The 12822-nt window shown below is 40.5% G+C and overlaps 1 protein-coding gene across 1 annotated transcript in view; it reads left to right on the top strand.

The window, feature by feature from the left end:
- The first annotated feature begins 3038 nt into the window (after positions 1–3038).
- The window catches only part of CLTRN (collectrin, amino acid transport regulator), a 34088-nt gene continuing 24304 nt past the window's right edge, over positions 3039–12822 (top strand). Inside the window, exons 1-3 of the mRNA XM_004612210.2 lie at positions 3039–3159; positions 3433–3491; positions 8214–8299. Coding sequence (XP_004612267.1) covers positions 3102–3159; positions 3433–3491; positions 8214–8299 — 203 coding nt within the window. The 5' untranslated portion in view covers positions 3039–3101. The remainder of the gene's footprint in view (positions 3160–3432; positions 3492–8213; positions 8300–12822) is intronic.

Genomic DNA, 12822 nt, shown 5'->3' with positions numbered 1-12822 from the left:
ATTCTCAAATATATTTGGTCCCGGTTTGTAATCTCTAAATTATTAAGTTGTTATTCACATTAAGTGTCTGTAAAACTTAAACAATAGATAATGGGTCAGGGTGGATAGATAAGTGGTAGAGCACATGCCTAGTATGTACTCTAAGTTCAACTCCTGTTCTGAAGCATCAACCCTGTCAAACCTGCATTGCTGAGACAAGCAGTGGTAATGCCTCACTACGCTACTACTACTACTGCTACTACTACTACTACCAAATGTGTTATAAACATTTTGTGCCATTTTCAAAATGATAACACAAGGGCAGGAGAAAAAATAAAATTAAATAATCAACACTTTAAAAAGGAACCTACAATTACATTTCCTCTATGAAAATAGATTTAAAACCCCAAGGGGGCAAGACAACAGTTAAGTTCAATAAGCATATCAAAAATCAACTGAGCGTTCTAAAGATTTTTATTAGTATATTGATATTAATGTGCCAAATGGTAAAAACTCTGAAATCATACTAGTAGGTGAAAAGTCAGTTGATAAAAATCAACATCAGTTACTGATAAGAAGAGTTTTAGTAAATAATAAATGAAAGGGTACTTTTATATCAAGACATATTAAATTTGAAGTGACTCTTCAGATGTAGTGGAGGAGCAGCACTTCTATTAGAGTGAAGAAGTTAGGACAGAATGATAGTTGAGTAGGTAGAGCATTTGCCTTGCATGCAGCTGACATGGGTTCAATACTTAGCACCCCACCCACATGGTCCCTTGAGCACCACCAGGAGTAATTCCTCAGTGCAGAGCCAGGAGTAAGTCCTGAGAACTTCCGGGTGTAGTCACAAAAAAAAAAAAAATAGAGTGAAGAAGTCAAGGGTTCATGTCATCTCTAGCCTGATACCAATTACTAAGTTTTGAGAGTGCCTCTGCAGGTAGACCAAGCAATAACATACCAGAATCTCCGAGAAGATCTGATTGAGGAGGCTACAACTCAACCATTACAGTACGTTAACACAGGTCTTCTGTGTTGGTGGTAATAAAGGTATTTCTATTTTTTCCTTAGCTTCTCTGTATTTTATATACTGAACTACTAGTGATTTTTCCTATTTTTCCTATATTTTTTCATATTAAAAAATATGTGTGTGTTTTACCATCACAAAGAAATAATTCAAAGGTGTTCTTTTCCCCAAAGAATGGTCTACTCTGACTATAAGTGAACATTTTACTGTTTTCATTCCTGATCACATAAGTGATGAAGTAAAAACAGAAGAGAAAGTTGATACTTTTACAAAGTTATAAACTGGACCAAATTTTTGTCTCAAGCATGTCTTTGGTCCTTAATGTAAATAGCTCTGTTACCATCCCTGTCAGCTGGCTTTTCCTCCCCATGCTGACTTTATCTAGCCTAAGATATCCCAAGATAACTTCATCTAGCGTGACTTTGTTTTCAGAGATTAGTTACTGAGCTCTTCCTCCTAAGAAATATTCATTTAACCCTAATAATAAAACTGCTAGAATGACTGGGTAGAGTTTGGTGGCCTCTACTTCCAGTCAAAGTTTTCCTGACTCTGCAGGTACCCCTGAATCCAAAGTGAGGGAGACAGACAAAGCAGCAGAAGGTAGAGTTAAGTGAACAGAAAAGGAGTGTCATTGATAACAATATGACTCAAAGTGCTGTTGAAGTATTATTCACATTTACTCATTTTGTTGTTAAAGAACCCAGGGTCCTATTTAATGCCAGGGTTGTGCCATCTGCTTTTTTCCTTCTTGCTTTGCAAGCAACGGTTGGGTTTTGGGAACTGAATTCAAGAGACAGCATGTGAGGAAGGCCCTGACAGGATCCACACGGGGGCTTCTGTTGGCCTCTCTCCAGCACCCCTAGGAGAAAGTCTTTTCCACTCTCTATTGTAACCCTGAGAGCATCTCTGAGGTTTTGTTGCAATTTCAGTTTTCAGCGATGACGGCTCAAGACACAGTGGGCTGCAGTGTGATGGAGCTAGGGTTCCCGTTTAAGTTCCCAGGCTGGTGGAGTGATCCCCATCCCAGTCGCCCCTCCCAAGGCCACCACAGCCTTCAACAGCAGATCTTTGGTTTCCTTCTAGGTAAGACGTTTCTAGCAACGGCGACTGTGAGGTGAGGGTTTGAGAAAGCACACAGCCAACCCAGTTCAGGACAAGCACGCCTTAACGATTGTCCCGAGCTGCCCTGACCAATGTAGTCAGCAGCCATATGTTTCTATCCCAGTGGTTTATCAGACTGGGGAGATGACACAAAGGGCTGGAGCACTGGCTTTGCATGCGGGAGGCGTGTCCATCTCTGGCACCACTTAGTCTCCTGAGCCCCACCCAGTGTGCCCCCCTAAACCAGCGGAGTTAATCAGCAATTGAGCTGTTTTCGCTCCAGAGACCTCATTTCCCAGGCTCAACAGCCACCTGTGTCTGAGGCCTACCATATTGGATAGCGCAGAGGAGGAACTTTTCCATCCCCACTGAGTGTTTCACGGGGCAGCATGATGCCTCTGTGTCATTCGCTAGGATCTTCCACAACTGCCGGGCCTTAGGCCTGCCCCAAACCACTCACTTTGAGTTGGAAGCTTGCCTCCCAGCCCTGGCCACGTGTGAGTCAGGTGAGGCCATTCTTGGAAGGGTGTTGTTTCCAGAGATAGAAATAGTGAGCGTCAGCTCCCAAAGTGAGATAGCCTCTCTAGGAGCTGGGGCTATTAGTGTTGAGAAGACGGAAAGTTCCCGACAAGGCGAACCTGCACACAGGACTCCGTTCTTTGGATTTTTCACGATGGAGTGCTCGGCAGGCTACTGCAGAAGGGGTGGGGGAAGATTCCAATTTGAGTCAACAGAGGAAACATTCTTTGCAGGTAGAGTTTGGAAAGGACAACTAGCCTGTTTTCCAAACAGAGTTTTGTAAATAACTGACAGGAGGTGGGCTGTGCTATCAAAGTATTAACTGAAATGATGGGGGTTAATCATTAAACCTGTTAGGTGGTGGCTAGCTTCTTTCTCTCATATTCTAATCCGGGTCACAGAATGGCTAAGGCGGCTTTAAGTGGAGGGTGGATTTTTTTTCCCTCCATTTGCCTCTGTATTCTACTCTGAAAGTATGTTGTGGTTACTCTTTTTACTTGTAACTGATATTCATGCTCAACTGTGTCATCCAGGTATGTGGCCTTGAAGTTTAAGGAAATAGATGAACAGTTTTTAAATAATTGATACATCTTTGAAAGACCTCTTAATTTTTCTGAATCTGTAGACATGTTGTGGCACGAAAGTTGATCCCGTGACTGATTTATGAGTTGTTTGAAAGAAAAATGTAAAACATCTGAGTTGATTTCAGTTATACTTTCAAGAGTATTTGGAGAAGTTTAATTGTAGTTATGCTGGTTTGTGATTTTATCATCAAATATTGATTTCTCTCTTGTTCTTTTTGACAGATGCAGAAAATGCTTTTAAAGTGAGACTTAGTATCAGAACAGCTCTGGGAGAAGATGCAGTAAGTGGAGAATCTACATGTTTATTACTAATTTTGTTTTTGGAAATAGCACTGTATTTTCTACATAGTTCTCAAACTTATAGCAATTCTTTCTAAAGACCTAAGATCTGATATTTTATTAATGGTAAAGTAATGGAAAATTTTAAGTTATTAACCAAATTGTGTAAAATTGTATACTGAACCTATAGTGTGTTGTATCTTGAAGTTATGTATTACTGAAAGTGATTCTGCAATCTTGAATGTTTCAGCTCAGCGTAGTGGAGCAAATGGACTTGAGTTAGGCATGTAGGTCTGGGTTGGACTTTAGCTCCTCATTTTTATGTCATTTTAATTTTGTCAGTTTTTTAGTCATTGAAAAGAAGATATGGATCTACCTATATAAGAACTTTCATAGCCTTCAAAATTCCAGTTCTAACATGAGGCTTCTTTAATTCTACTAAAAATTAGAGTAACAAGTGAAATTAAAATATGCTTCTGGATTCATATAGCTGTAGGAACAAGAATGACTGTCAAATTAATGAGATGATATTGTATAATTCTTGGCTCAGTTCACAAGCTTGTTTGTGAAAGTTTTCCCTAATAGAAAGAAATGTTAAGGTGTTAGACTATGAGCCAGAGCGACACCACAAGAGTTACGGTGTTTGTCTTGCACACGGCCCATCCTGGTTCGATTACTGGCAATTTGGTCCCCTGAGAAGCTCCCAGAGTAAGCCATGAGAACCGTGCAGTCTAATCCAACCATCCTGTAAATAAATTAAAAACAAAATGTTAGGCTGGAAAAATAAAGTGTGGGAAAGAAACGTAGAATCATTCTATTTGCAAACCAACCACCAATAAATTTGTTTCTTTGCTCAGTAAGTAATGATAATTTTAATTAACAGCATTTATTTGAAATTAGTTCCTTTCTAGCTGAGATCCTTCTAAGCACTTTGTTAAATTGGTTCCTTTGGTTCTCACAATCACCATTTGAAGACAGTAGTAGTGGTATTCTCATTCTCAATGGATAGAGGAGAAAACAGGGTGTAAAGAAATTAAGAATCATTTGTAAGATTTTATGTCAGCAAGTGGTAGAGTTAAGAATTGAACCCAGGATATCTGATGGCAGAATCTATTCTGTGAACCCATATGTAGGGTTTCTAATTCCAGGATCCTCTGAGCGTAGGTACTATGCTGTATGTAGGAGATGCAATGGTAGCTAAAATCAGGTATCCAAGCTCTCCTAGAACTTACAGTAGTGAGAGAATTGATTGCTAATAAGTATTTCATAAACTCAGTGACATGTATCATCTTGACAAGTATCTTGGGAAAAGGCAGTACATGGGGGCTTCAGTTCATCAGGGGTCTCAGTGCTTTGTTGGCATTTTCTATGAGGTCTAAAGCCTGAGTAGAAGTACAACAGGGTATGCTGGCGCCATAGTACAGTGGGTAATAACACTTGCCTTGCATGTCACTGACCCATATTCGGTCTCCAGCACCCCATATAGTCTTCCAAGCATCACCAAGAGTAATTTCTGAGTGCAGAGCCAGGAGTAAGTCCTGTGTGCCGCTAGGCGTGTACCCACCTCTCCCCGCCCTGAAAAAAAAAGCGTGCCAGGGATATTTTTTTAAAAGACAGAAAGAACAGTATGGGCAAGTACTTAGGACATGAAGGATCTTGATGTGAATGAGAGATAAAAGGCAGGCTGAGATGACTGGAACTGAAGCAGTGAGGAGGAACATGTCATAAGATAGCCTTCAGGGTCAGGTCACAGGATTAGGAATGTTTGATATTAGCTTTAAAACAAGTGGAAGTTTTATGGAATATTTGTCATGATAGAACTAGTGTTTGAAAGAAAGTTTGACCACAGTGTGGAAGACAGATTGGAGGGGACCGGAGCAGTATGGAGAAAGTACTGAGAAAGCTTTTGAAATAGTGTAGATGAAAGATGATGTTTGATTGAGAACAAACTGTGTGCTGGTGGTAACGGAGAAAGGAAAGGAGTTGAGAGTCATGTGATTGCTAGGCCAAGGCGGGGAGATAGTGTGTCATGGCTAAAGTTTTTGTTTGTAATTCTGCAACTGAATGCATATGCCTCATTAAGAGCCAGAAAACTAGACATAGATAAGAACATCCCGGCTTTCAATTTGAAAGTTGAATTTGAGGTATTATTCGCAAATAGCAAGAAGAGACCTAGTTTGAGATACACATTTCTGAGTCATTTGCACTGAGATGATAGTGGAAGCCTGATACTGATAACAGTGAAGAGGGGAAAATTACAGAATGAAAAGGTAATAGGGCCCAGTAGAAAGCTTTGAGAGTCTTGAAGACCCGATGCCCCCATAGAAGAGTGTAAACCTGCAAAGGGGGCAGAAAGGTAGAAGGAAAACCAGGCAAAAGTCATAAGACAAAAGACAAGCATGTGTTTCAAGATGAGGAAATGCTTATCAGCATCCACTGTTGTAAGGCAATGCAAGATGAGACTGAAAGAAAATACTCATTATGTTAAGTAATATGGAGGTCACTTGTAACTTTTGAGAGAGCCATTTTGGGAGAGTAGCAGAATTGGAAGACAGATAATGGAGAGTGTTAAGAGTGAGCTAATAAGTAAATAAAGGGGTAGGGGCAGGGGAGGAACTGGGTAAAGACAGAAGTAAGGACAATGCCTTTGAGAACGATGTCTGTGAGAGGAGGAGAGAGATAGTAATAGGTAGAGGGTGGGTTGAGTGAGGGGATTTTGTTTTGCTGTTGTTCTAAAGGGAAATAATTGAGTATATTTAAAAGTCAATGGACAGGGTCAGGGAGATAGCCCCAAGTACTGAAGTGCATTCTTTGCATCTAGTAAGCCCAGGTTTGATTCCCCAGAACTGCATGGGTCTCTTCAGCATAGTGGGAGTAACCCCTGAGAATGAAAAACAGAATAGCCCCTGAGCACTACAGAGTATGGCCCAAAAACTAAAAGAGGAAAAAGAAAGTCAGTGGACAGGCTCTAGACAGAGTCAAGCACATCAAAAAGAACAGGAACTTTTAAAAGATACTTCTCTATACTTCTCTATTAAAGCACCGTAATTTACAGAGTTATTCATTGTTGAGTTTGAGATGTACAATATAGTAGCACTGATCCCACCACCAGTGTCAACTTTCCTCAACCAATGTTCCCAGGCTCCCTCGTTTATCTCTCCCCACCCTCCAGCCTACCCCCTTGATAGGCATCTTTCTAAGTTTGGTTGTTAAAGTTTGGGTCTCTTGATTTCAGTGTTGTTGACTATGTGATTTGGATATTTGTCTTTATCATTCCTTAACACCACCTTTGTACCTCAATCCCCTGACCTGGCTCCCGTTGCTTCTCATTTGTCTCTTCTCCCCCTCCCCCCTTCCCTCTTTCTTTCCTTTTCCTCCCTATGGTATGGGGCTAAGGTTGATTTGAGTATATCTGAGAAGGGGAAACTTTATGTTGAAAACCTAAGAAGGAAAGAAGGAAGAATTCCTAGTAGAGGAGGCTGGACTAGAGAATTTTTCCTGTGAATGAACAGGAAAAATACCACATCTGACCCATCAGGGTGATGTAGAGGATAAGTTGTGTGTCATAGAGGAAGTTTTATATTTGGTGTGAGGATTGTGGGGGTGTTTAAGTTGTTTTGATTTGTATCTATTAATTATGAAGCAAGAGCATCTAAAAAGAGTGATATAAGTGGGAAAGGATTGAGATAAGGGGACACTTATGGAGGTTTGAAATAGTCATTGTGAGTCGTGAGAAACAGCAAGCTGACAGAAACAGAAAGGATCCCCTGATAAATGGAGAGTAAGTCATCGTGCATCTAGAGTTCAACACAACAAAATCTGTTTCCTGACTTTCTGTGGTTACACTTGATTACTCCTCTGAAAGATGGTTCACCCGCATTAGTCACTGCGGGCTGCCATAATGAAGTATCATGGACTGGGAAACTTAAACAACAGTAGTTTATTTTCTCTCAGTTATGGAGGCTTGCAATTTAACACCAAGGTGTTAGCAAGGTTGTTTTTAACCTTGAGGTCCTGATGGAAGGATTTGTTCTAGACCTCTCTCCATGACTTTCAGATGGCTGTCTCTCCACAAGTCTTCAACATCATTTTCCTTCTGAACATGAATGTGCCCAAATTCTCTCTTAGAACATCAATAGTGTTGGAATAATGATGAATAAGGCCCGCCATAATGATCTCATTGTAACCTTATCACCTCTGTTAACATTCTGTCCAAGTAGAGTTGCATTTTGTGGTTTTGGGGTTAGAACAGCAACACACAAATTTGAGTGTAGGACATAATTTGGCTCATGACATGCATACACACTCAAGTATCCAGATAAAAAATAAAAATTGTAATTAAGTAATTACAGTAATTAAGAAAATGAAATGTAAAGTAGTGATCAATTTGATGAAAGAAAGAGAGCCATCTCTATATCCAGGATCAGAGGTCTAAGTGGCCTATTGTTGAATAATTAATATTTCAAAATCTGTAGAAGAGACTGCAATGGGGAACACATCACTCTTGAAATGATTGAGTGTGTTAGAACCTTATCCTGAACATTATAGTGGCATGATATGTCATAGTCTCCAATTGCATGTATTCGTGTGTGTATTAGAGAGAGGAGAGAGAAAGAAAGAGAGGGAGAGAGAGAAAGACTATTGCTACTATGGCCACTATTAGATTATAATGGACATTTTTTTAAAAGTCCTACTTTTCATCTTCTGTTCTACTTCCTTTTTAGTATACTTGGGATGAAAATGAAGAATATCTCTTCAAAGCGATGGTGGCTTTTTCCATGAGAAAACTTCCCAAGAGAGAAACAACAGAGTAAGTAAACAACAAAAAAATCATAATTTATTACTTGCAACATTATGTCAGACAGCACATTAATTTAATACTTCATCTTAAAATACTTTATTGGTCTTGTTTAGAAACATTCATCTTTTAATTTACTAGTGAAAACATATAATCTGGAGAGAATACAGCAGGTTAGGTGCTTGAATTGCACACAGCCAACTGGGGTTCGATCCTCCGCATCCCAAATGGTCCCTGAGCCCCAACAGGAGTGATCCCTGAATGCAGAGCTAGGAGTAAATTTAGAGCAACACAAAGTGTAGCCCCACACTCCCAAAAAATCTTTTATTTTTTAGATCAGCTTACAGTTTACATCATGTTCCAATGACGCTCCTTGTTCAGTAGGTACAATGAAGACACATATTAAAAAGAATACAGTCATGCTCTTAGCTTTCAAAAGTCATAGATTTCTGTGTTTCTATTATACAAACGTTTCTTTTGCAGATAGATACATAGGTACATACAGATAGATATATGTTGGATGGATGGTTAGATAAATCAATGATAGGTCGATAAGTAGATATAAAGATAGACAAGAACTCTCTCTATTCTTATTATACCAGTCTACTCAGCAGTTGTATGTACCACAGACTGTGTAGCTTATACAGCAGAAATTTCTTTCTTTTTCTCTTGTGGGAGTGGGAGCAGGAGCTACTTAAACAGTGCTGAGGGGGCTCAGCCACCCACCCAGTGATACTCAGCTAACTGTGGCCATGGTTTCTATGCTCATGTTTCTTAGCCCTGTATATCTAGTTACCAACGGCATCGCCCTGGCTGTGCTTGGGGGTACCCAGGGCTACAACTGGCAATGCTGTAGTGTAGGGCTGGTGGTGGACATGTGCTGCAGGGATCAAAGAACTAACCCTTGTGCTATCATCCCGCCCCTAGAAATTTCTTTCGTGTGGTTCAGGAGGCATGGGAGTCAATGATCAGGGTATCTGGTAGTTTAGGTTTTGTTTTGAGACCTTTTTTGCCTTGTAGGCATGCAGCTGCCATTTCATGGTATGCTCAACTGATCTATTCTTTATTGGTGGGACATGATGAGTTCTCTGGTTTCTTTTCTCACGAATATACTTTAACTTACCAGGCTTCTACACTTAAAACATTATTTAACCTCAATTACTGACTTACCTCTTCAAATATTCACATTTTCATCAGAATTTTAAACATGAAATTTGGGGGAAAGGGGAAGTCAGCCCATAACACTAATTCTAGAAATACTCAAAATATGAAGAGGTTGATCCTGCTCTTGGTGTTCACCAGAGCAGCTTATTTTCTTAAAATATTGATTAAAAGTTTTAATAATTTTATATTTAATGGATTTTTCTGGAAGAATTATCTCTATCTTTGATGTTTCCTTCACAGCCGTTTGTAATTAGGATAGCACTCCTGCTTTCTCTATCCTCTCTTCCTTTTTACCATGAGAAAGGAAATGACTGACATGATTAGTGAACTAGAAGAGAAATTGGGCATGGGTGCTATAAAGATATTTATCTGCATGGTGTTTCCAACTGAGGGCTGTTGAAAATGGTGGTACCACAACAACTTAACTCTCCTGTAACACTGTAGGTTAACTGATATAATATCAGGATTTAAAAACTTTGGAATGAAGTGTGTCTGATGGTCAAACTTATACTCTCTGATCTGCACTTTTATTCTGGTCTCCTATCTTCTTAATTCTTTTGTCTATGATTCAGAGCCTTGATAAGAGGACTGCTATTTATAGGTATTCCTCAAACCCACAGTATATGATGGCTATGATTATAAAGCATGCAAAAGAAAGTAAAGTTGAGTGGAGCAAAGTGACATAATATATGATATTATATGATAGACATGCTAATATAAGATAAATACATTTTTGTGTGTGCACAGACATAGGTAATTGATTCATATGGTTCAGAAAAGGTGAAAAAGAGAGCTGGACAGTGGGCAGGGAACTTGCCTATGCAACCACCCCTTGTTCAATCCTGGCACCCAATATGGTCTCCTGAAGAAATGACAATATCAGTCCTAATGAAAGAGCCAGGAGTAAGCCCTAGATACAGCCAGGTGTGGCCTTTAAACCCAAAAAAGGTGAAAAGGAGGTCACTGTCATCCCGTTGCTCCTCGATTTGTTCGAGTGGGCACCAGTAACGTCTCTCATTGAGAGACTTATTTTTACTGTTTGTGGCATATCCAATACACACGGGTAGCTTGCCAGACTCTGCTGTGTGGGCTCCATACTCTTGGTACCTTGCCGGGCTCTCCGAGAGGGGCCAAGGAATCGAAAACAGGTCGGCCGTGTGAAAGGCAAATGCCCAATTACTGTGCTATTGCTCCAACCCGAAAAGGAGGTATTTAAAAAATTGAATTCTGAGAGAATTCTATTACTACTTTGTAGAATTTTAAGGAAAAATGAATGTTTTATCTTATATCTTTAAGCTATAGCATTGTTTCTATAACTATTTCTAATAACTAATTTTCTTTTTTGGTTTTTGGCTCATATCAGCAGTGCTCAGGGATTACTGCTGACTATTATCTTGGGGACACTAATTGGGATGCTTAGGGGACCATGTGCAAAACTAGGGATCAAACCAGAGTCACCTGTATGTAAGACAAGTGTCATAAACTCTATATTATATCACTGGGTCAACAATTTTTAAAATAGTCTATCAAAATTCAATGATTATGTTACTCCCATATAACAGGGAAATATATAAGAAAAGTCACTGATCATTTTAGTGCTAACACCTCAATTCTTTTTGTCTTCCAGCTCTTCTTGCTCAGCAGGTTTAAATACTGCTATACTCACTGTATTTATAGTTGTCTATGTGCCTCAATTTCACATGTAAATAACATGTAAATGTCACTTATTAGTAGAAATATCAGGTATTTCTATTCATAAAAAAGGTAGTTTTGGGCTATCGATAGCTCCTTGGACTAGAGTGCATTGTTTGCATAGAAGACCCCTAGGTTTGACTACTGGCACCTCATGGTTGCCTAAATACTGCTGAAATGACCCTAACGCACCAAGCTGAAAATATCCCCCAAGCTCTATTAGGTGTTACCCCCTAAAAAGGGCAAATATAAAGAAAAGTTCATTTAAATATGCAACATTATTTTTGAGGAATACACATTTGGAATGCTTTATTTTTTTCAGAATGTGAAGCATGGTAGGAATCTGAAAAACTAATTTGAGATTTTCAGATGCTGGGAGTAGGAACAGAATTTACTGAAGCTTTTCTTGTGAATGGAAGTTGATAAAACTTGAATCTGCACCACTAGATAAGAATGAGCTGCAGCTATGCTGCTGTTGGAGCCCAGTGGTGAGCGCCGCCTACGAAACTAGGATGTATATCAGATGGGGTTTCAGTGCTGCCAATACTTCTATGGTTCTACAGACATTGAGTGCAGGACACTGGGTCTCCTGGGGTCCTGCTTCCCCAGTGAGGAGGGCCCCACACCATGCGAGATGGAATGCTTATCTTTATCTTAGCAAGGTTGATGTTTATAATACAAGATTGTTGTCTTCAGAGAGGCTGCCTCTCCCGACTCGGGGCTGGGTGGGAGTTAACAGCAGCTTGGCTATGCGGTCCTGGTGGACAACGTCTGCATTTCAAAGGTCTGTGAGGAGCCAAGAGCAGGAAAAATGAAGCCCAGAAGGTGGGAAATATCTGGCTTGTCTGGAAGGATTCAAGTGTTGAAATGTGCTGTTACTTACAGTTACCTGCCTCCTTCTCTAGTTGTTACTTCTTCTGGTAGAGAAATTGATGCTTAGAGGTACTGCATTTAAAATGAAAAGGGTAACTCACTAAAGCAAATGAATTAATGAACACAATAACTCCCACACTCATCATGTTCATCCTTCCTTTGACTCCAGACCCTGCTACCTTCTCTCGTACTGCAGGCTTGATCCCCTCAGAGGAAGAGCGCAGCACTCTGAGATGCCCTTTCATAGCTGGTCTAACCATGCAGGAGGATGCTCTTTCTTTTAAAAATATTTATTTATTTATTTAATTGTTTATTTTGCAGTGTGGGTTGCACCCAGTGATGCTCAGGGGTTACTCCTGGCTCTGCACTCAGGAATTACTCCCGGTGGGGCTTGGGGGACCATATGTGATGCTGGAGATTGAACCCAGGTCAGCTGCATGCAAGGCAAACACCCTCCCTGCAGTACTATCGCTCGGGCCCTAGATGTTCTTTCAAGAGAAGGCCTGACCACAAGCATGCAGGACCTGCTGGAGAGCCCAGATGCCAGGGAGGAAGTGGCTATAGGGAAGGAATGAGAGGCCAGGGTGGGGCTAGGTGGGCACAGTGGCATTACCTTCCATAAGAAGAGAGACTGGCATGTTCCATCCTGGGTGGAGCTTCCTTTGCAGACATTCTGGGAGCTGTCAAGCCTCCAGCAGGCTGGCAGCACGTGGCACCTTGGAGACGCTGGTTCTGTCCCATGCCTGGGGGTGAGAGGGCAGCTGGGAATGGCCTAGTGCCTACCACTGAGCTGGACGAGTCTATAG

This window comes from Sorex araneus, chromosome X (genome assembly GCF_027595985.1).
Source record: "Sorex araneus isolate mSorAra2 chromosome X, mSorAra2.pri, whole genome shotgun sequence".
Classification (NCBI taxonomy): Eukaryota; Metazoa; Chordata; class Mammalia; order Eulipotyphla; family Soricidae; genus Sorex; species Sorex araneus.
The sequence above is the reverse complement of the archived record's forward strand: the minus strand, read 5'-3'. Positions and strand labels throughout refer to the sequence as shown.